General features: G+C 42.8%; 1 protein-coding gene across 4 annotated transcripts in view; it reads left to right on the top strand.

Moving 5' to 3' along the window:
- The window catches only part of PPP1R42 (protein phosphatase 1 regulatory subunit 42), a 50,406-nt gene that overhangs the window by 4,996 nt on the left and 21,956 nt on the right, over positions 1-23,454 (top strand). For 3 of the 4 annotated variants that reach the window (XM_056522081.1, XM_056522082.1, XM_056522084.1), the window contains exons 2-6: positions 2,128-2,327; positions 8,861-9,027; positions 9,842-9,980; positions 10,599-10,715; positions 21,616-21,733. In XM_056522081.1, the coding sequence (XP_056378056.1) occupies positions 2,196-2,327; positions 8,861-9,027; positions 9,842-9,980; positions 10,599-10,715; positions 21,616-21,733 (673 nt within the window). In that variant the 5' untranslated portion in view covers positions 2,128-2,195. Of the gene's footprint in view, positions 1-2,127; positions 2,328-8,860; positions 9,028-9,841; positions 9,981-10,598; positions 10,716-21,615; positions 21,748-23,454 lie in introns of those variants that run through there. The other variant, XM_056522085.1, reaches the window with a different exon arrangement.

Genomic DNA, 23,454 nt, shown 5'->3' with positions numbered 1-23,454 from the left:
AGTTGAGTTACTGTTGAGGAATTAGCAAATTGGAGAGATTTTCTTTTAGTTGAAGTCGACAGGTAGTGGGGGTCCAGGTGTCTGGTTTGAAAGTGAGCGCTGAGTCAAAAGTGACCCCAAGGCAGTGGACTTGTGGGACTGGAGAGAGAGTGGAGCCATTGACTGCGATTGATAGATCGGATTTGGTGGTGGAGCAGGATGGGAGAAAAATATGAATTCCATATTCTCCATGTTGAGTTTGAGAAAGTGGGAGAAGAAGGAAGATATATCTGACTAATCTGGGATTTTGGATAGGAGGGAGGTGACATCAGGGCCAGAGAGGTAGATTTGAGTGTCATCAGCATAGAATTGGTACTTGAAGCCATAGGATTTTATAATCTGTCCCAGGTCAAGGGTATAGATAGGGAACAGTAGGGGACCCAGGACAGAGCCTTGGGGGACTCCCAACAGTGAGAGGAAGAGGTGAGGAGGTAGTGTGTGAGTGGGAGACACTGAATGTGCAGATGGTAAGGTATGAGGACTAGGGAAGAGAGAGTTTATAGCAGAATGAAGTGGTCGACTGAGAAGGAGAAGGAGCACAGAATATTGGCGTGAGGCTTTGGCAGTCAGCAGATCATTGGCCTCCTTGGTTAGGGCGGTTTCAGCAGGGTGGTGAGGATGAAAGCTAGATTGCAGGTGGTTCAAGTGCAAGATGGATGAGAGGTGGGAGGACAGTTATACATCCCGTGTGTTGTCTATTATGTACCATACTGCACTGCTGCTTCTACTACAAGTGATACAACACTGTACAGTACATCTTCTGCCTTGTCCGTCTTTTACCATACTGTACTGCTGCTGCTTCTAGCACTACACAGCGGTACATCTCTTGCCTTGTCCATCATGCTCCATACTGTACTGTTGCTGCTTCTACTAGCACTACACAGCCGTACATCTCCTGTGTTTTCCATCATGCTCCATACTGTACTGCTGCTGCTTCTACTTCTAGCACTACACAGCCGTACATCTCTTGCCTTGTCCATCATGCTTTATACTGTAATGCTGCTTCTACTTCTAGCACTACACAGCTGTACATCTCTTGCCTTGTCCATCATGCTCCATACTGTACTGCTGCTTCTAGCACTACACAGCGGTACATCTCTTGCCTTGTCCATCATGCTCCATACTGTACTGTTGCTGCTTCTACTAGCACTACACAGCCGTACATCTCCTGTGTTTTCCATCATGCTCCATACTGTACTGCTGCTGCTTCTACTAGCACTACACAGCCGTACATCTCCTGTGTTTTCCATCATGCTCCATACTGTACTGCTGCTGCTTCTACTTCTAGCACTACACAGCGGTACATCTCTTGCCTTGTCCATCATGCTCCATACTGTACTGTTGCTGCTTCTACTAGCACTACACAGCCGTACATCTCCTGTGTTGTCCATCATGCTCCATACTGTACTGCTGCTGCTTCTACTAGCACTACACAGCCGTACATCTCTTGCCTTGTCCATCATGCTCCATACTGTACTGCTGCTGCTTCTAAGGGTTCCCAACCCTGTGCAGGGTAAATATTACAAAATCTGAAATCTAGGAAACCTTACAGTGTCATACATGACTTCACAGCATAAATCGGGGCAGTTTACTTTAAAATAACATTTGTTTGGACCAAATTAAATCTGGTGGCTGATTCTAAGGAACTGAACCTGAAACAAATTTCTGGAAATAATGCTCCCCTCTAGTCTAGATACATTTGCTTGGTATACAGATTGTTACTTTCAACAACTTTTGCAGTATTTTTTATGACTAATAATAAATAAACATCATTAAATAAAGAAGAACAACTTCAATACCTGCAGCAGGTTGTAATTCTACCCACTAGTATCTTCATTTCTTGTCTCTGGACGGAGCACATCCATTATGTTGACTGTCGCTGTCATAGCTGGCTGGTCAATTCTTGTCTTCTGATATAGAGAAATAGCCACTAAATGTCAGGGAAACTTTGTATTGATTTTATGTTCTGAATTATCGCTGATGTATCTTTGTATTGGCATTTTTGTGTGCGGAGCGTGTAAAGATCAGTAATAAACACAAAACCTACAGTCTACACTATCACTTATTTTTATTTTCTTGTCTCTTCAGGGCAATGATGAACCAGATATCTTAGCAACATACACAATATCCATGTCTTTTGTTTCTACCAAGTAATTATGGTGCGGCTGACAATTGATCTCATCGCCCGGACCAACAATCACCTACGCAACAGGAAAGATGAGACCCTCACCCAGTACTTGAAGAGACTGACACATCTCAACTTCTCTAGTAAACATATTGATTGCCTTGTAAGTACTGGTGTTAACTGGTTAATTTATCTATCTATCTATCTATCTATCTATCTATCTATAATATTCTAAAACACTTGTGTTGGAAGTCAGTGTGAAATGGATCAACTACCAAAACACCACATTTTATTTCCCACCAGCACTTTATAGGAGATGCAGGGGCCCCAACTTAGAGATGCAGGGGCCCCAATCCAGATTCTAGAATACCTGTCTACCTGTGTTCAAAAAAAAGAGAACCTTATGGATACCCCCGGGCTCCTGGGCTTTTTCGCACCATTATGGTACGTTCAAGCTGGTGTATACGCAGCGTATTTCACACTGTGCAAAATCTGCAGCAGCAGGAAATACGCTGCTAATGAGACCAATGGAGGGTGAATTAATAAGCTAATCACTTATAGGTTACCAACAGGCAACCCAAAAAGACCCTGTTTTCCCATATACCAAAATAATAATGTTAAAAGTGCAATCTTTATTGGTTTATATCCGCACATAGTTTAAGATTAAAATATGTTCAGAATGGTGTACACTTTATAGACCGGATGGTCAGGATATGCAATTGCCGATAGGACAATACGGCACCTGTATATTTTAATCTTAATTTATATGCGGATATAAACCAATAAAGATTGCACTTTTAACATTATTATTTTGGTATATGGGAAAACAGGATCTTTTTGGGTTGCCTATTGGTAACCTATAAGTGAATAGTTTATTTAGGCTTGGTTGACAAACGGCTGTTTGATGGACATTTAAATGTATTTTTTTTAAATATTAGATGCATCGATGTAGATGCTAAAGACAGAGGCATTATAAAGGAAAGCCTTTGCAACTTTTTATTTTTACCTAAACAGTGCTGTGCGAACACGTCCATGGCCACCGACAAGCAGCAGTTCTAGCACTAAAATTCACCCAGATATACTAATGCTGGACAATGCAGAATTAGAGTGGACAGTCTAAAAATGTGTCACATCTATCATGCTGATTCAAGGGGTTGTCCCCTTTTTCATAAATATGCCCAGGCTGCATGCGAAAAGTAAAATAAAAGCCTGTACTTCCCTCCTGCGCTCCCCCACAGCCTCCATTATCAGGGCGCACGGTCTTTGCCGTGCTCCACCTCACGGTGCTGTGGTCAACACGTCCATTGCTGCTCAGCCATTGGCCGCACTGCACCACAATTACAAAGGCTGTGGAGGTTACAGGCTTTTAGCATGCATCCTGGGCATATAAAAAAATTGAATTGTGCCGTATACCCCCTTTAATACTGTTTCATACATCTAGTGCATCTTTACACACTCTAGACCAATTATTAGTCGTCTCGCCTTGCTCCATAATGTTAAACCACAATTTTGGCACAATTGTTGGTGCTTTTAGTGGTATGCAAATCATGCCCCTTTTCTGCGAATTCACACCCATTTTCAACCAAGCCACATCTCATTGTCAAATGAGGTGCAAAATTGTCTAAAAAGTGTCTAATCTTTATGGAGCAAGCCGCTGAAATAAGGTGCCGAGCACTCCTCCATGACTTATTCATAGTCAATATGAACGTAAATTATTTTTAATGTCTATGTAGAAATACTCCTGAGCTTGCTGATTTTTATTACGATGAAAGAGGCATTTGTCATCAGCATAAATGTATCCATTATACCATAAGAAGAAACACCACACAAGTATATATGTGTGAGGGCAGCCTCGCTTGTGTAGTTCTTACAGACTCAAGTTCCCATGACACATCAACTTCCGCTCTGCCTTCTCGTTACATTACATTGACATGTTAACATTTCATGCTATTCCATGTAGCTGAACTACAGTTTAGCGGTAATTGGTGGGTTCACCTTGGCTTGTTCACCTCTGTCAGGAGAGTTTTTCCTTCTAGTTCTTGGATTTTACACAAGTGAATTGACTATTTTAGACATTGTCTTAGGAGACTGTCCAAATTCTTTGTCAGGTGACATTTAATACTTTCATGGAGAGACTACAAGCCTTGTAAATAAAGGATATGATGTGCTGTATATAGTGGGACTGTAATGCACTTGTCAGATTTAATGTAAAGCATTGCACACAAATATAACGTTTTAGAATTACATATGACTACATCTAACAGAGTTCATTTTGACCACTTGATGATAAATGTTTGTACAGCAACTTGTCATGTTCTTCAGGGATATTACACCAAATATACTCAGTTTATTAAATTAAAGGAGAATAATTGCATTACAGTAGTGTTTTTTTGCATGGTCTCTGAAAGTGAGAACATTGTATGTTTGTTGACAAGTTAAAGGGTTTGTCCAGTTGTTATGTAAGACCCATTTTCAAGTACTCTACTAAGGCGTAATAGAGTTAAAGAGTACCTGTTACCAAACTAAACTTTTGATATATTGTTCCTTATGTAATTAATTATAAGACACTTTGCTATTTACTTGCTGTTAATATTCTCAACCTTTATATGTTTTTAATGTGATTGAAAAAACTACCACTAGGTGGCTCTGTTCTGTTTCTTGCGCAAGTCAAACACTTAGTTTGGTCTCCTCCCGGCCTGGCAGGAGACCAAACTCAGGAAGTGCATGTGGGGTATGAAAAGGCACAGCTCTCACAGGCTTCAGTGACATTGTGCCTGCTGGGGAACACCCACTTTCTCCTGCCGGGAGTTCACACAATGTGAGCAAGGGGAAAGATATGATACACAGCTTTTTAAAGCATGGAAATAAAATGTAAGGGCAGGAGGGGTGTTAGGAGTAGTTAGGGAATATATTCTGAGTTAGTTTAGAAAATATGGTTTGAGGACAGGTACTTTTTAATAGAAGAGGTGTCTTATTTGAGATAAACTGGGTGGGTGATTCAAAAAGCATGGTGCATAAGTATAGCCTTTGTATTCATAACCAAGAACATAGCACAGATTTAACTACAGGCCTTTTTATTCGATTCCCCTTATATTACAGCTGATTAGTGGGTTTCCCAGTAGTCGTATGAACTATGTATAACATATTTTGGGGGACTAATGTAACAAAAGGGAATTATAAAAATCAGACAACTCATTTAAGAGCTGCAGTTAATTGAACTAGCTATGAATGTATGTTTGTCTTGGATTTACTACTTGTATTGCAAGCTTTGACAATTCAATATGAAATTGTATAAAATGGAGCGACCTGTGACTGGGAACCAAGACTGTACATACTGGTGTAGTGAGGCTTCAGTGGCGCAGGTAAGGATACACGCTCACCTCCCCCCATCAGCTCTCCCATCCTAGTGACGTGAGAGTGAAGAAATTGAATAATCAAGCCAGGGAGTGAATAAAGATGAGGCAGGGGAGCTCGGCCAGCTGACTCCCCGTCTCCAGTGGGTGCTGGGGTGCATTAGGAATAAACACTGTACTGTAACACTGCACCTATCCAGCAGATTTAAGTAAGTGACCCCTCATTTTACAGCTCTTCACCCGCACCGTGTGGACCAGCTGTCAGGTTCTCTTTAAAATTAAATTATTAGAATGTTTATCTTATTATTTAAGTTTTGTAAAACTTGCATACAAAATATTGTATCGAAAAATTTAAAATCTTTAAACGTTTGTACAAAGAAGCTGATGATCAGGGGGAATAAATAATAATTCAATTAGATATTGAAGACCAGTAGCTACACAAAAAGAAAGAGAGATACGCAATATAATGCACACCCACAATAACTGTAATCCAAAAAGTATATCTTTATTACATATAAATAGTACAAAAAGCAGACAATACAGTTAAAACCAATTAAAAAAGGCCCAATTGGCCACTGCACAAACGAGGGGGGGGGGGGGGGGGAACCCCCTACCAAAAGGAAGGGGAGAAACCCCACCCAGGGCACTTGCCTCTACAAATACTCAGGTTATCAACCTATCATACAACAAGAATGTTAAATCAATACAGTCCTGTCCCCACAACACCAATAATATGTATACAACATGAACATCCTCAGTATATAGCACAGGGGACTGGTAGTAGAGGACAATAGATGGAGGAGTAATATGGCAGGTGCCCCCCTAAAGACCCCACGCGTTCCGTTGCCCGTCGGCAACTTCCTCAGGGGTGTTGTGCCTCCTTGATTTAGTCTCTGCTATATATACCAAACATAATTACCCTAATTATGGTGAAGGAGTTACCTGTTTGCCCATTGTATCCCGTCTCCGGTCATTGACCCGCTTGTACTTCCGGGTACAGAGAAGGTTACATCCGTTCCCTGATCTACATCCGCTCCGTCACTCTCTTACAGCTGCGTCCCACACACACGTCACTCGCGCATGCGCAGAGTATACTCCATATCAACAGCTAAAGATCTCTCATATGCGATTACTGCGCCTGCGCGTCTCCATTCACTCACACCCAACACAACTCATCAGTCACACAGCATAGCCATCACATCACATTCCCACGCATGCGCACCACTACTTACATCCCCATAATCTACTCACATCACTCTACCACACAGCGGAGTTCCCTTATACCACGCATGCGCATCTCAACTATCATCCCTATAGTTCACACAGATATATTCATCTCTACACAAGGCTTTCTTTCTAGAAATCACATCTTATTGCTGTTTTATAACCATATGGGGATGTCGATTAGCATAACTGAAACCCTGTTTTGGCTCCGTATAACAAGACATAGTTTTTATCCCCATAATTCACACATATTAATCTCTGTATATAGCATCTTCTCTAGAGATTACATCTTATTGAATATGTACTAATATGCTTATACAAAGTGCAAATAATACTTTTGCTCCATACAGAGAAGTACATGTAATGACATACTCAGGGAACCCTACATCCAATCCCATCCATATCATCCTATATATAATACAGATGGGTATCAGATCATAACAGTCATCTTAATGCTCTAATACCTTGTTTAACCCTTTAGTGCGCTGTCATCATAATATTCCTCAGTACATCAATATCATATAGCCCATACATCTCAAAACAATGTTTAAAACATAACCTATTATGAAGAGTCTTCATAATAGGTTATGTTTTAAACATTGTTTTGAGATGTATGGGCTATATGATATTGATGTACTGAGGAATATTATTATGACAGCACACTAAAGGGTTAAACAAGGTATTAGAGCATTAAGATGACTGTTATGATCTGATACCCATCTGTATTATATATAGGATGATATGGATGGGATTGGATGTAGGGTTCCCTGAGTATGTCATTACATGTACTTCTCTGTATGGAGCAAAAGTATTATTTGCACTTTGTATAAGTATATTAATATTATTATATATTCAATAAGATGTCATCTTTAGAGAAGATGCCCTATACAGAGATTAATATGTGTGAATTATGGGGATAAAAACTATGTCTTGTTATACGGAGCCAAAACAGGGTTTCAGTTATGCTAATCGACATCCCCATATGGTTATAAAACAGCAATAAGATGTGATTTCTAGAAAGAAAGCCTTGTGTAGAGATGAATATATCTGTGTGAACTATAGGGATGATAGTTGAGATGCGCATGCGTGGTATAAGGGAACTCCGCTGTGTGGTAGAGTGATGTGAGTAGATTATGGGGATGTAAGTAGTGGTGCGCATGCGTGGGAATGTGATGTGATGGCTATGCTGTGTGACTGATGAGTTGTGTTGGGTGTGAGTGAATGGAGACGCGCAGGCGCAGTAATAGCATATGAGAGATCTTTAGCTGTTGATATGGAGTATACTCTGCGCATGCGCGAGTGACGTGTGTGTGGGACGCAGCTGTAAGTGAGTGACGGAGCGGATGTAGATCAGGGAGCGGATGTAACCTTCTCTGTACCCGAAAGTACAAGCGGGATACAATGGGCAAACAGGTAACTCCTTCACCATAATTAGGGTAATTATGTTTGGTATATATAGCAGAGACTAAATCAAGGAGGCACAACACCCCTGAGGAAGTTGCCGACGGGCAACGGAACGCGTGGGGTCTTTAGGGGGGCACCTGCCATATTACTCCTCCATCTATTGTCCTCTACTACCAGTCCCCTGTGCTATATACTGAGGATATTCAGGTTGTATACATATTATTGGTGTTGTGGGGACAGGACTGTATTGATTTAACATTCTTGTTGTATGATAGGTTGATAACCTGAGTATTTGTGGAGGCAGGTGCCCTGGGTGGGGTTTCTCCCCTCGTTTGTGCAGTGGCCAATTGGGCCTTTTTTAATTGGTTTTAACTGTATTGTCTGCTTTTTGTACTATTTATATGTAATAAAGTTATACTTTTTGGATTACAGTTATTGTGGGTGTGCATTATATTGTGTATCTCTCTTTCTTTTTGTGTAGTTATTGTTATTTGGTACGCTCAATAGCACCCCTTTGTGTATGATGCTGAGCCCGCCTGCTTTCTATATACATATTGAAGACCAGTAGGACATGGTTATATACCTAAAAACACAGATATTTGTAAAGAGTTAGGTATAGTTATAACAGCCTGAAAATAAGGTAAAAAAAAATGAAAAGCTAGCCCTATGTGTTCAGATCTTCTAAACCTTAATCATGCCTTCTTTATCTTCACAGGATGATCTATCTGCTTGCAAAAATCTCACAGTCTTATACCTTTATGACAATAACATTAGGGAAATAAGAAGTCTTGGATTCCTAACAAGCCTAACTCACCTGTACCTCCAGAATAACTGCATATCCTGTATAGATAGTCTGAGCGGGCTCAAGCGACTTGAGAAGCTGTAAGTATTTTAACTTTGTTTTGTTTTTCCTTTATTCATTTTATATTTCATATTATTTTGCCTCTAAGGGTATGTTCACATGTGTGTTTGCTCTTCGCTTTGTGAAGTTTTATCATCAAAATGACAGGAAGCCTGTTTTTTTTTTAAATTTTTATTCTGCATAAAATCCATCAGAAACGGCCTGTGACTATGACATAAGTCTGTGACCACACTGAAAGTCTGGAGGTTTTCTTTAAGGTATGTTCACATGTGCGTATTTTGCTGCAGATTTTCTGCTGCTGATTTTGCTACCCATTGAATTCAATGGTTAGAAAAACCTGTTGCGGAAAATCTACAGGAAAATAAGTAACAAAATATGCACATGTGAACGTAACCTTAAACTAAAATGTGTTAAATAAAAATCTCCTTTTATCAGCTCACAGTGTTAGAAATCCTCTCAGGTGAAGGAGACCTATCTCTCCTTGTGGTGGTGGGAGGTGATTGGTGTGTCTGCTCATGCAGCCTTGTCCATGAGTCATCTCTTGTCTATGACTCATGGACAAGCCTGATGCTGCTACAGGACTGGTTAGTGTCCCAGTAGTTATGGGGACCCCTAGTGGTGGGATTTTCAGGGGTCATTTCCTTTATTAAATATACAACATTTTCTAAACAACCATATTACAATAGGTGTTTCATTTTCATCAGTAACATATAGAACGTTTTCGGATCTGACAGTGCCCATATGAAGCTGAACACTGAAACAAGACTACTACAGCCACTATATTGTCTATTTCTAGGACACCTGTTCAAATGTGGCTTTTTTTTTTCTCCACAGGTATTTAGGAGGGAATTATCTGACTGTCATTGAGGGACTGGAAGGTCTTGAGGAATTGAGGGAACTGCATATTGAGGGCCAGAAGATTCCTTCTGGAGAGAAGTTACTGTTTGATCCCAGAACCCTTCATTCCTTGTCTGTTAGTATCAAGATATTTTAGAGCCTGTGACCTACTGCAAAAAGCCAGATATGTAAATGCATGGCTTCACTGAAAAAAAAAAAAAAAAGTGGTCCTAAACTTCCTAAGCAGGGGACCCCACCTCTGTGACATATGGACCGGGGCCAACTTTAAAGGGGTATTCCGGCTTCAGAAATGTTATCCCCTAGCCAAAGAATAGGGGATAAGATGTCTGATGGGGGGGGGGGGGGGGGCGCCGCTGGGACCCCCGCGATCTCACTGCAGCACCTGCATTATGTGCGTAGCTGCGTCTCCGGCTCGTAAACCGGAAGTTTTCGGGATTGGAGACATGACGTAACGTCACACCCCCCTCGTGACGTCACATCACGCCCTCTCCATTCATGTCTATGGGAGGGGGCGTAACGGCCGCTCCACACATAATGCGAGTGCTGCAGAGAGATTGCGGGAGGGTCCTTTGGATAGGGGATATGTCTAAAACTGGAATACCCCTTTAAGAAACAAGCCATTTAAATCCTACAAATGCAAATATATTGGGTTCAATGCTTTCTACAATAAAGTTCATTTGTTCAACTTTGTCAAGAAAATAAACTGTAGTTTTTTTTGTTGTTCTTTTTTTAGAAGTCTCTATCTGTACTCAATATTAGCAATAATAATATTGATGAATTGAAGGAACTTGCAGTTCTGGAGAACATATCCCAACTTGTGGCTGTGGACAACCATCTTAATAATATTGAGGTATGGCTTTTAGATTTGTTCCAAGTCAGTTTAGAGTTTAAGTTAAATATTTCCCTATTATCAGTTTAATATAAATTCCCTGATTTGATGTGAATTTTATAGTATTTATTTGCAAAAATTCTATATTTTTGCACACATACTGGCTGTTGGGAGAATTGTATACTAAGGTAAGAAAGACACAATAGTGTGTCTATAGGTGGGGAGGGCTGCATAGGAGGGTTTTTAACCCTAGGTCGTACTTGTTTCACAGTATGTGGCTTAGGTTGAGTAGAAGGTAAATGCTCCTTTAGGCTACGTTTCCACTTGTTTTTATTTTTAATTTTTTTACACCTAAAAAAAAACGCCACAAAAAATGCCAGAGAAACTGCCACAGCTTTTTCCTACGTTTTGGCAGTTTTTCTGGCGTTTTTTTCAGGCATTTTTGTGAACATTGCATTTTTGGCCCCTTTGGCATTTTTTTTCTAAAATTGTTGGGTACCAAAAACCAGTGATGTGAATAGAAATTCACCTCACTCATTCATATTTTCCGCCCAGAGTGGTGATTGGCCTGATGGTGGCAGCCAATCCCCGCTCTCAGAGGGAAATATGAATCAGTGATGTTAATTTCTTTTCACATCACATGCCGGCCGGAATACAGAGCAAAGATGCGGAGGGCAGGAAAAAGCCGCTCTGCATCTCAGGGATGAAGGATGACGGACGATTGCAGCGGGTGTTAGGAGTGACACCCACTGTGATCTGTCCTTAACTGCAGGTACTACTGCACCCAACATCGAGTAGAGTGTTCTCCATGTTGGGAGTAGTAGTACCCACAGTTAAGGAAAGATCACAGCGGGTGTCACTCCCAACACCTGCTGTGATCCTCCTGTATAATGTATAGATGCAGGTGACCGGCGGCTCTTCTATGGTCCCCTGCACTGCCGTATATATACACCTATTCATACTTTCCACAGAGAGTTGTGATTGGCTGGAGCCATCTGGCCAATCACAGCTCTCTGCGGGAAATATGAATATGTGTATATATATACGACAGTGCAGGGGACCATAGAAGAGCGGCAGGCCGCCCGCTCGCATCTATACATTATACAGGAGGATCGTAACGGGTGTCACAAGTGACACCCATGGCGATCTGTCAATTAGTACATGTACTACTACTCCCATCATGGAACAGTGTGTTCCATGCTGGGAGTAGTAATACTACCTAAAAAATTTTACAAATAAAGAAAAAAAAGTGAAAAAAGTTAAAAGCACACACACACTTTATTCAACACATTATTAAAATACATTATTAATAAAAAGTTTAACAAAATTAATTATAAAAAAAATATATTATTTTTACATTTAAATTGTCGGCTACATTTTTTGTGCCCTGCCGGCCACATAAATTGATCCCAGTCAGATAAATTTTGTTAGATACAATTTTTTCTCATCACTACTGTATCTTTTTTCATTTTTTATTTTTTTTTTATGGTACCCTACGAAATTTTATTAAAACAGGTATCTCCATCACTTTTTTGGATCGCTAAAGTCCAAAAAAGAATAAAAACCGCTGGCAAAAATGCCAAAGTTAAAACCCACATGGCGTTTTTCTTGGTGTTTTTTCACTTCCATAGACTTCTATGGGAGGAAAACGCCAAGATTAAAAAAGGCCAAAGTCTCAACAAGAGGTCATTTTTGAAAAACTGCCAATGTGCCAAAAATAGCTGAAAAATGCCCAAAGGATTAAAAAAACATTTTCCAGTTCCCTATTGACTTGCAGTTAAGATGCGGCAGAATGGGCATTTTTATTGGCGTTTTTGCAAAAAAAGATCAAGTGAAAACCTAGCCTTAGGAATAACTGGTCTATAACGGGTATATTGCATTTGTGCACTTGGTATAGTAATTACCTCTGTGTTATGTACCATACTGGCTGTATAAACCACCCTACAGTCTTTTTTTCACCAAATACAACAATTTTTTTGGGGGGGGGTATGTATTTCAAGTAATGCTTTGATATGTATTCCCATTCAAAAGACATACATATGTTAAAGGAGTACTCCGCCCCTACACATCTTATCCCCTATCCAAAGGATAGTGGATAAGATGTCTGATCACGGGGGTTCCGCCACTGGGGACCCCCGCGATCTCTCCAGCAGCACCCCAGTTCTCTAGCTGCACGGAGTGAAGAACGCTATGTGGCTGATGATGGGAGATACAGGGGGCTGGAGTATCATGATGTCATGGCCCCGCGCCCTTGTGACATCACACTCTACCCCCTCAATAAAAGCCTATGAGAGGGGGCGTGGCAGTTCGAGGGGATGGGGCCGTGATGTCACGATACTCTGGCCCCTAAATCACCCGTCATCAGCCACAGAGCGTTCTTCACTTTGTGCAGCTGGAGAACTGGGGTGCTGCTGGAGAGATCGCGGGGGTCCCCAGTGGCGGAACCCCCGCGCTCAGACATCTTATCCCCTATACTTTGGATAGGGGATAAGATGTCTAGGGGTGGAGTACTCCTTTAATTTTTTCTAATGACTGTTTGCTTATGTAAGGGCCTATCAGTAACAGGCACACATTCATGTATTAGTCGTTATGCACATTACCATATTATGGATCTGTGTGGTACAGATCCATACTAAGTCCCCCATAGCCTGATATGTGTCCATACAATACCTCTGTGTACTTCTGATTTTATTAGGAGACACATAGATGTTTTATGTATGGAAATATATATATATGGAGACATTGCATGCCATATTGTTCAACTATTTAGAGAATATATAGAAAAATGGGATAAGGTAGCTCAACAATAAGAAAAAAGGGTCGGACGAGAACTGGCGGTTAGATTGTGTACCCTATACAACCTCAGAGGAAATTAAATATGAAAGGAAAAGGTAACCGTTCTCTAGTGCGATTCCTTTATGTAAAATGTATGTGTTCTTATTATATACAATAAAAAAATTAGGGCAATAGGAGATATATATATATATATATATATATATATATATATATATATATATATATATATATAAAATACATAGTGTTCCTGTTGTAGCCAATCAGAAAAAATGGAAATCAGATTATGTAATCACACATTCGGGCTGTCTGCAGGGTGCTGAACTATCTTTGCTATACTCCTATCCATTTCTCTCTTCTTCTTTTTTTTTCTCGACATAGATAAACCAGGACCCCTTTATACTATAAGTGGCAGTATAACAATTTGTTTTCTATGTTTTAGTTTTTTATGATTTTTATGAGCTATTTTTATCTACTTTTAAAATAGTCAGCTTCTGCAAGGTCCCTGCAGACAGCCCGAATGTGTGATTATATACTAAATAAACGTGTATATTTTAATGACATGATCTGATTTCCATTTTTTCTGATTGGATACAACAGGAACACTATACATATATATATATATATATATATATATATATAGTCAAAAACAAGGTAGGGAGCCGGCACTGTATAAATGGACTTCAAGTCCTAAATGGGTGCTCAGCTTCGGCAGGTTCAAACTCCAAACCTTCTAAAGTAAAATCCAAAGAGACCTTGAGGCTTGAGAAAGGCCTCATTGTGAGGCTGAAACGTCGCATTGACCTGATGGGTGAATAAATACACTGCTTTTTGCAATTTGGAGTGCCGCTTCATTTTTGGATTTTATATATATATATATATATATATATATATATATATATATATATCTCCTATTGCCCTAATTTGTTTTATTGTATATAATAAGAACACATACATTTTACATATAAGGATCGCATTAGAGAACTGTTACCTTTTCCTTTCTTATTTATAGAATATGGTGCTTTGTGTAGACACAAAAAATACAACATAGAGAACCTACTGGTAAAAGCAATAAAGGCCCTAACTACAGGGGACATGTGTTCAGCTTTGCATAGTTCTTTTAGCAGTGTAACCCAACCTGTGGCTCTCCAGCTGTTGCAAAATGATATCTCCCAACATGATGGTTTGGTGGGAATTGTAGTTTTACAACACCTGGAGAGCCAAAGGTTGGGGAACACTGTCTTAAATTGTATTTCTGCTGGCATAGATATGCTCCTGCAGCTGGGTGGTACATCTGCCAAGACTGTGGGGATAAACATTCATTATCTTTGGGGAAGACTAGCTTGTCTTTATAATGGTGCTTATAGATGGGCCATTGTCCATGTGGCCCTTCACTTCCATTGTTGTCAGCAGGACATCACTTGTTTACTAACAATGAATTTTAGGGCTACACAATCCCAGAAATCAGCTTGATCATCACTGGTCACTGGTTCTTTTACACGGGGCAATTATTGGCCTGTTCAGCCGATAAATGCCCCATGTAAAAGCCCCTTTAGGCTTTGTTCACATCTATATCAAAGACCTGCTGGCACAGAATCTATTGTTTTTGATGGCGAGAAATATAACTTTTTAGTCTTGAACTGTTTGTGAACATAAAGGTAAAGTCTCCCTTCTCTTTGTGACTTGTTCATGGTGTTCAAAAGCCCTTTAAGTGGATTTATCATCATTATGACCTTAATGTATTCAACCTCTGCCCAGTATTGATTATTGGAAGAACATCATCAGGAAGAGGAATTCGTTTCCCACATGTCTTAGTCACAGCCAAGATGGACAGTATAGATTTTCTTTTTCCACAGAGATTATGACAGCAGTCAAACGGGTGACAAATTGCCGTCTGAGGTCCTAGTTAAGGATTGGAGTTAAACATTTCCAATAAAAATGATGTCCCATTGTTCAGATGCAAGTTCATAAATGGGCAGTGCTAACAATAAGAAGGCTACGGCCAGTGTTACATCCCTTGTGTACGTCTTATGATTTCTCAGTAACTTCTAAGTGATGTTGTGACATGATCATTTATCAAGTAGAAGCTGCAGAAGAAAGCGCTGGTCCCTCTAGTAATAGTTATTGAAAGGCTGGAAAGTGAGAGCACTTTATTAGAGACAGGAAGGCAATAAACAACTAGAGCGTATCCCAAGAAGTAATCATATTTCACCGCAGGATTAGACTATTCTAAGATAAACATACACTGGGACCAGCATGTTCTGGGTCATTTATCAAGTGAGTAGCAGTTAGCAAGAAATGCTGCAGAATAGCAATATATTTATCAGAGGCTGGTGCTACAAATTGTGCGTTTCTTTTGTAATGTATCACTTTCTCCTTTCCCTGATGAACATTATTAATCTAAAAAGCCACAAAAATAAACATTAATACCTTAAGATTTTTTCTGTATATGTTATAAAAACTAGGCTGAGTTCAGGGAACAGTAACAAAGACCTTAAAACATAGCTTTCTGTATGGCTCACATAGATAATTTTTTCCTAATGTTTGGGGGTTATTTATGGATAAGGGAAGATTCCCAGCAGGTCAGTGAGAGCTCTTTGTTAAAGGGGTACTCTGCTGCTCAGCGTTTGGAACAAACGGGAGCTCGTGACGCCATAGCCCCGCCCCTCATGACGTCACACCCCGCCCCCCCAATGCAAGTCTATGGGAGGTTTGTTCCAGCAGCGGAGTACCCCTTTAAATTGGGAGTTATCCACGCCTGGTACAATGGTGATCTGTTATTTAGAGCATCTCCCCTTAATGATTACCAATTTTCTCATAAGTGAAATTATTAAATTGATTCAGCATTGGGCAAGACAACTTGTATCACTGGCTACACCTAGTAGTCACTGTACACCTGCCTGTTATTGCCAGTGTTAACTAATCCTATGGCAGCAGCCTAAAAACATGAAGATCTGGTAAAGAGGTTCAGTTGTCGTTCAGACTAAACATCAGAATGAGAATTAAATGTGATCGAAGTGATTCTGGCTGCAGAGTGATTGTTCGGCAGTGGGCAGGGGGGTGTATGTCAGCAAGCGATGAGCTTCTCAGGCGTTTACCTGCCGGAAAGAAGCATAGGTGTACTAATTCCACTGAATGCCTGGGATGAGCATACTACTGTGAATTTACTAATACTGGCTAAAACTTGGACTAGACAGTCTAAAGCTATGTTCACACAGTGTATTTTAACTTATATTTTATTGAAAACTTATCTGTAAACTCGCTGAAAATTTTAAACCTTATTTACAAAATGGCTCTATGTCAGTCTATGGGACATTGTTTGCCTGTGCACAGAGTATAAAAAAAATAATTAATTTTTACATCTGTAAAAATAAGTGACATAGGCGACATTTATCATTGTCTTTAGGCAGTTTTTTGTGTCTAGAAAAGGCACAAAAAGGCACAAGCAGGGTTTATTTGCGCCTTTTTTGCCCCTTTTGGTTTACACATTTCTGCTGATTTTGAGTTGCAATCCACGGATTTTGGCAATACACAAGATATGGAAGGGTTTTATCAACTGCGCCTTTTTGTGAAAAAGGCTCAAAAAAGGCACAAAGCCACTGAATAGTCTCTAAAACTACACCAGCCCAGACTTAGCTTAGCTTTATGGTGTATGTGAAGAGTAAAATTTCAGAAAATGTGACCTGCACAAAATTTATGAAATGCTCTGCTACCGTTTAATAAATCCTACACATTACCAGCCCACAAAAAGGCTTCACTTACACCTACAATGATAAATGCCCCCCATGTCTTTATATGACTGGTCAGTCCCACCAAAATTGATGGGTTCGGCCATTGTTTATCCAATGTGTCTGTCCACCCTATTTATGCTTAGTGCTGGGCGATATACCATTTCATACCGAATACCATTTTTTAAAATTCTGTTCAATATGAATTTTTTCTATACCGCAATACCGGTTGGGCCCCTCCCCTCCTTCGAATGAATGAATTATCAGCCGCAGCGCTGCCCCCACATCGGGGAACTAATCATATGTGACCCACGGACGCTGCTCCCCCCGTCCTCCTGTGAGCTGCCGGCGCATTAAATGAATTGTTGCGTGCCGCAGCGCTGGAAATGATTAATAAAGGACATCTGTACTGATTAATTTTACATATTCCTGTGCCCAGGCTGCAAAATTAAACAAAATAAACTTTGACTCACCTTCCTAAATTCCCCCTTTGCTCCGGTACCGGCCTCACTGTTCTCCGCTGCAATCTTCATTCTGCTTTCTGGGGACGGGAACGTCACAGAACCGTCAGCGTATCACTGGCCGCAGCGATGTCTCGCCTCGGCCGGTGATAGGCTGAGCGCACTGTCATGTAAGGAGCCGCCCGAGGCGGGACATCGCTGCGGCCGGTGATACGCTGATGCTGATAGGCTGAGCGCACTGTCACCATCTCCAGGAAGCAGCATGAAGATTGCAGAGGAGAACAGTGAGGCCGATACCATAGCAACGGGGGAACGTAGGAAGGTGAGTCAAAGTTTTCGTTTATTTTTGCAGCCTGGGCACAGGAATATGTCTAATCAGTACAGATGTCCTTTATTAATCATTTCCAGCGCCGCGGCACGCAACAATTCATTTAAATCGCCGTCGGCTCACAGGAGGACGGAGGAGCAGCGCCCGTGGGTCACATATGATTAGTTCCCCAGCGTGGGGGGGGGGGTGCCATTAAATACCGTGGAACCGCCATAACTTACATAAACACTGTGATATTCATTTTTGGTCATACCGCCCAGCACTACTTATGCTTATTTATGCTGGTAGGAGCTTTCTGTATTAAAGGGGTACTCCACCGAAAAACATTTTATCCCCTATCCATAGCATAGGGGATAAGATGTCTGATCGCAGGGATCCTGCCGCTGGGGACCCCTGTGAACTCTGGCGTGGCTCCCTAGTCATCCATGCACGAAGCGAACTCTACTCCGTGCTGGATGACTGGCGACTACAGCCACCACGCCCCCTTCTAAAGGAGGAGGTGTGACGGTTACATAGTAGCCGTCACTCCCCCTCCCATAGACATGAATGGAGGGGGTGTGGCGTGATGTCACAAACACGGAAGCTCAAAGCTTCCGTGTTCCGGACAACACTGCTGTCACGATGCCGGCTGGCAGGTAGTGGATCCCCTGTGCCAGAGAGGGATGGCGAGGACCGCGCTAGTGGACCGGTTCTAAGCCACTACAGGTTTTCACCAGAGCCCGCCGCAAAGCGGGATGGTCTTGCTGCGGCGGTAGTGACCAGGTCGTATCCACTAGCAACGGCTTACCTCTCTGGCTGCTGAAGATGCTGAAGATAGGCGCGGTACAATGGAGTAGGCAGAAGCAAGGTCGGACGTAGCAGAAGGTCGGGGGCAGGCGGCAAGGATCGTAGTCAGGGGCAACGGCAGGAGGTCAGGAACACGGACTAGGAACAGACTAGGGAACGCTTTCACTAGGCACTAAGGCAACAAGATCCGGCAAGGGAGTGCAAGGGAGGAGACTAGATATAGCCCGGGAACAGGTGGGAACCAATTAAGCTAATTGGGAAGATTGGGCCAGGCACCATCATTGGTGCACTGGCCCTTTAAATCGCAGAGACCCGGCGCGCGCGCGCCCTAGGGAGCGGGGCCGCGCGCGCCGGGACAGGACCGAGGGAGAGCGAGTCAGGTACGGGGACCGGGGTGCGCATCGCGAGCGGGCGCTACCCGCATCGCGAATCGCACCCCGGCTGAAGGCGGGACCGCAGCGCACCCGGTCAGTGGATCTGACCGGGGCGCTGCAACAACGAAGATGAGGCGAGCGCTCCGGGGAGGAACGGGGACCCGGAGCGCTCGGCGTAACAGTACCCCCCCCCTTGGGTCTCCCCCTCTTCTTGGGGCCAAAGAACCTGAGAAGGAAAAACTCAATTTTTTCGTGATGAGGTCCGATGCAAATTAGGAGGGGTTCTGTGTGGAAACGTACGAGACAGTCCAATCTTTTATTGTAAAAACAATAGATGTAGAGGGGTCTGGCGAGACTGGTCACAGGAACGTAGAACCTGTTGATGAGAGAGGCCAAAAAAAATTTTCCTGCAGATCCGGAATCCAAGAAGAGCATAGTAGAGAAGGAGAAGGTAGAGGCAGATATCCGCACAGGCACAGTAAGGCGTGGAGAAGCAGAGTTGACATCAAGAACTGTGTCACCTTTGTGCGGAGTCAGCGTACGTCTTTCCAGGCGGGGAGGACGGATAGGACAATCCTTCAGGAAGAGTTCGGTACCGGCATAGTACAGGCAAAGATTCTCCATGCGGCGTAGTGTCCTCTCTTGAGGTGTCAAGCAAGACCGGTCAACTTGCATAGCCTCCGCGGCGGGAAGCACAGGAACAGATTGCAGAGGACCAGAGGGGAGAGGAGCCGGAGAGAAAAAACGCTTCGTGCGAACAAAGTCCATATCCAGGCGGAGCTCCAGACGCCATCCGGAAGAACGCATGTCAATGCGAGTGGCAAGGTGAATGAGTTCATGTAGGTCAGCAGGAGTCTCTCGTGCGGCCAGAACATCTTTAATGTTGCTGGATAGGCCTTTTTTAAAGGTCGCGCAGAGAACTTCACTATTCCAAGACAACTCGTAAGCAAGAGTACGGAACTGAATGGCGTACTCGCCAACGGAAGAAACACCCTGGGCCAGGTTCAGCAGGGCAATCTCGGCTGAAGAAGCTCGGGCAGGTTCCTCAAAGACACTTCGAATTTCCGAGAAGAAGGAGTGTACAGAGGCAGTGACGGGGTCATTGCGGTCCCAGAGCGGTGCGGCCCATGACAGGGCTTTTCCAGACAGAAGGCTGACTACGAAAGCCACCTTAGACCTTTCAGTAGGAAACTGGTCCGACATCATCTCCAAGTGCTGGGAACATTGCGAAAGAAAGCCACGGCAATACTTAGAGTCCCCATTAAATTTGTCCGGCAAGGACAGGCAGAGGCTAGGAGTGGCCACTCGCTGCGGAGGAGGTGCAGGAGCTGGCGGAGGAGAAGATTGCTGGAGAAGTTGCGACTGAAGTTGGTGCGAAATGGTGGACATTTCCGACAGCTGACGGGTTAGAAGGGCGATCAGTCGGGCTTGCTGGGCGGCCACCGTGGTGAGGTCAGCGACAACTGACAGAGGAACTTCAGCGGGATCCATGGCCGGATCTACTGTCACGATGCCGGCTGGCAGGTAGTGGATCCCCTGTGCCAGAGAGGGATGGCGAGGACCGCGCTAGTGGACCGGTTCTAAGCCACTACAGGTTTTCACCAGAGCCCGCCGCAAAGCGGGATGGTCTTGCTGCGGCGGTAGTGACCAGGTCGTATCCACTAGCAACGGCTTACCTCTCTGGCTGCTGAAGATGCTGAAGATAGGCGCGGTACAATGGAGTAGGCAGAAGCAAGGTCGGACGTAGCAGAAGGTCGGGGGCAGGCGGCAAGGATCGTAGTCAGGGGCAACGGCAGGAGGTCAGGAACACGGACTAGGAACAGACTAGGGAACGCTTTCACTAGGCACTAAGGCAACAAGATCCGGCAAGGGAGTGCAAGGGAGGAGACTAGATATAGCCCGGGAACAGGTGGGAACCAATTAAGCTAATTGGGAAGATTGGGCCAGGCACCATCATTGGTGCACTGGCCCTTTAAATCGCAGAGACCCGGCGCGCGCGCGCCCTAGGGAGCGGGGCCGCGCGCGCCGGGACAGGACCGAGGGAGAGCGAGTCAGGTACGGGGACCGGGGTGCGCATCGCGAGCGGGCGCTACCCGCATCGCGAATCGCACCCCGGCTGAAGGCGGGACCGCAGCGCACCCGGTCAGTGGATCTGACCGGGGCGCTGCAACAACGAAGATGAGGCGAGCGCTCCGGGGAGGAACGGGGACCCGGAGCGCTCGGCGTAACAACTGCTACCGGCCAGGAGATCACGGGGTCCCCATTGGTGGGCCCCCTCATGATCAGACATCTTATCCCCTATCCTTTGGATATGGGTTTAGATGTATTTTGGTGGAGTACCCATTTAATAGAATATGTCAACCCCTTTAATATTTAATAACCTCGGGTAATATTGTCAGCATTGTCAAGTTGTTTGTTTTTTTTTAAATTGGCTTTTATTACTTTCTCTAGGATCTGGAATTTGTTCTGGCTAAATGGGCGCAGCTATGGAGGATGGATCTCACTGGAAATCCAATTTGTCTGAAGCCAAAATACAGAGATAAAGTTATAGTAATCTCAAAGGCACTGGGTAAATTTATTTAAAAAAAAAAAAATAATTCCTACATTATTTTATTAAAATCTTTGTAAATGAATAATCGAAAATGAATGTTGGTAATAAAGATAGTGATAAAATTTTACACTCTTTAATAAAAAAAAAATAATGCAGCCTGATAGAAATGTCAGATTGCTGTAAAACTTAGCATACCGTTATGTCTCACATGAATATGTAAATGGTTACAGTGGTGTTTTGATTAGAGACTGGGCCTTGCCACAACAGGGCATAAAAGTGCGTTTCCCACTGCTCTATAAATGGCTCTCAGAGGCTACCTTTGGGTTGTGTAACTTTTGGCGAGAGAGTGTTGACTACTAGACATGCCTCTATGACATATTCAAAGATATAATGACAAGTTAACAGAGGCTGAGAGGGGGGCATCATTGGACTCAGAGAAGCAGGATGGTTGTTTTAATCTGCCAACATGCATGAGCAGCCTCAACAGTTCTTCCATTGACAGCCAGCCACCGTCACCTTCATGTACAGTTTTTCTTAATAAACTTATCCTTTCACTCTAATTTTGTAATCATATCCATATATCATTACATTTACACACTTGGTGCAGTGTTTTTTGTCAATGAGTGGATATGGTGGACATTGTTCTTGAACAATGAACTTTCAGGTGGTCTATCCTAATCTACTTGTCTTTGCATATACAAGGCGTGTTATATTCTATACGGAACCCTTTTTTTTTGTAAAGGTTTTATATTTTTTCAATTTTAATTTATTATTGTTATTTATTTATGTAGCTCCTTTAGTTCCAGGACCCTTTACAGTTGATAAGGGTTAAAATATATGACACAAACGCAGGTGCAGTGAACGTGACACAGAGTAAATTTCAGACTGATAAGTAGGTAAAGAGGGTTCTGCCTGCAAGGGCTTACAGTCTACAACGGGAAGCCGCCTTTTATAGTGCAGTGCCAGCAGGGTTACTGTAGATCATAGGCTTTCTTGCAGTGATGGGTCTTTCTTGCAGTGACGAGAGCCAGGTAGCAAGTTATGTGTATGGGGGAAGCACAGGAGAAGTCTTGGAGATGGTTGTGTGAGGTGTGGATGAGGTGAGAGCACAGGTGGAGGTCTTGAGAGATTACACGAGAGTCCGTATCAGGAAATCTGATCAAAGATGTTGGGAGGGGACAGGTTGTGGGCGGCCTTGTATGTTATGGTGAACAATTTTAAACAGAATTCATTGGGCAATGGGTATACAGTGAAGGGATTGAAAAAGGGTAGAGGCAGAGAGGAAGCAAGTTTAAAAGGGGATAAGTTGGGCAGCAGAGTTGAGGATGGATTGGAGGAGAGCAATAGTCTTTAATGGAAGGCCACATAGGAGGAGGTTGCAGTAGTCCAAGCAAGAGATGGCGAGGGCATGTACTAAGTTTAGTTGAGTCAGAGTTTAGGAGTGAGCAAAATTCGGAAAAATTGAATTTTCTTAAGTGAAGGCTACAGGAAATGGTAAGGGTCTGAATGTGCAGTTTAAAAGACAGTACTAAGCCAAAGGTGACCCCAAGGTAGAGGACTTGTGGGACTGAGGAGAAAGTAGAGCTATTGACTGTGATTAATACATCAGATGGTGGAGGGGGGGAGCAAGATGAGGGAAAAATGATGAATTCCATTTTCTCCATGTTGATTTTGAGAAAGTTGGAGAAGAAGAAGGAAGATATAGCTGATCTGGGATTTTGGATAGGGGGGAGGTGACA

Source organism: Hyla sarda, chromosome 5 (assembly GCF_029499605.1).
Source record: "Hyla sarda isolate aHylSar1 chromosome 5, aHylSar1.hap1, whole genome shotgun sequence".
NCBI classification, from domain to species: Eukaryota; Metazoa; Chordata; class Amphibia; order Anura; family Hylidae; genus Hyla; species Hyla sarda.
The sequence above is the reverse complement of the archived record's forward strand: the minus strand, read 5'-3'. Positions and strand labels throughout refer to the sequence as shown.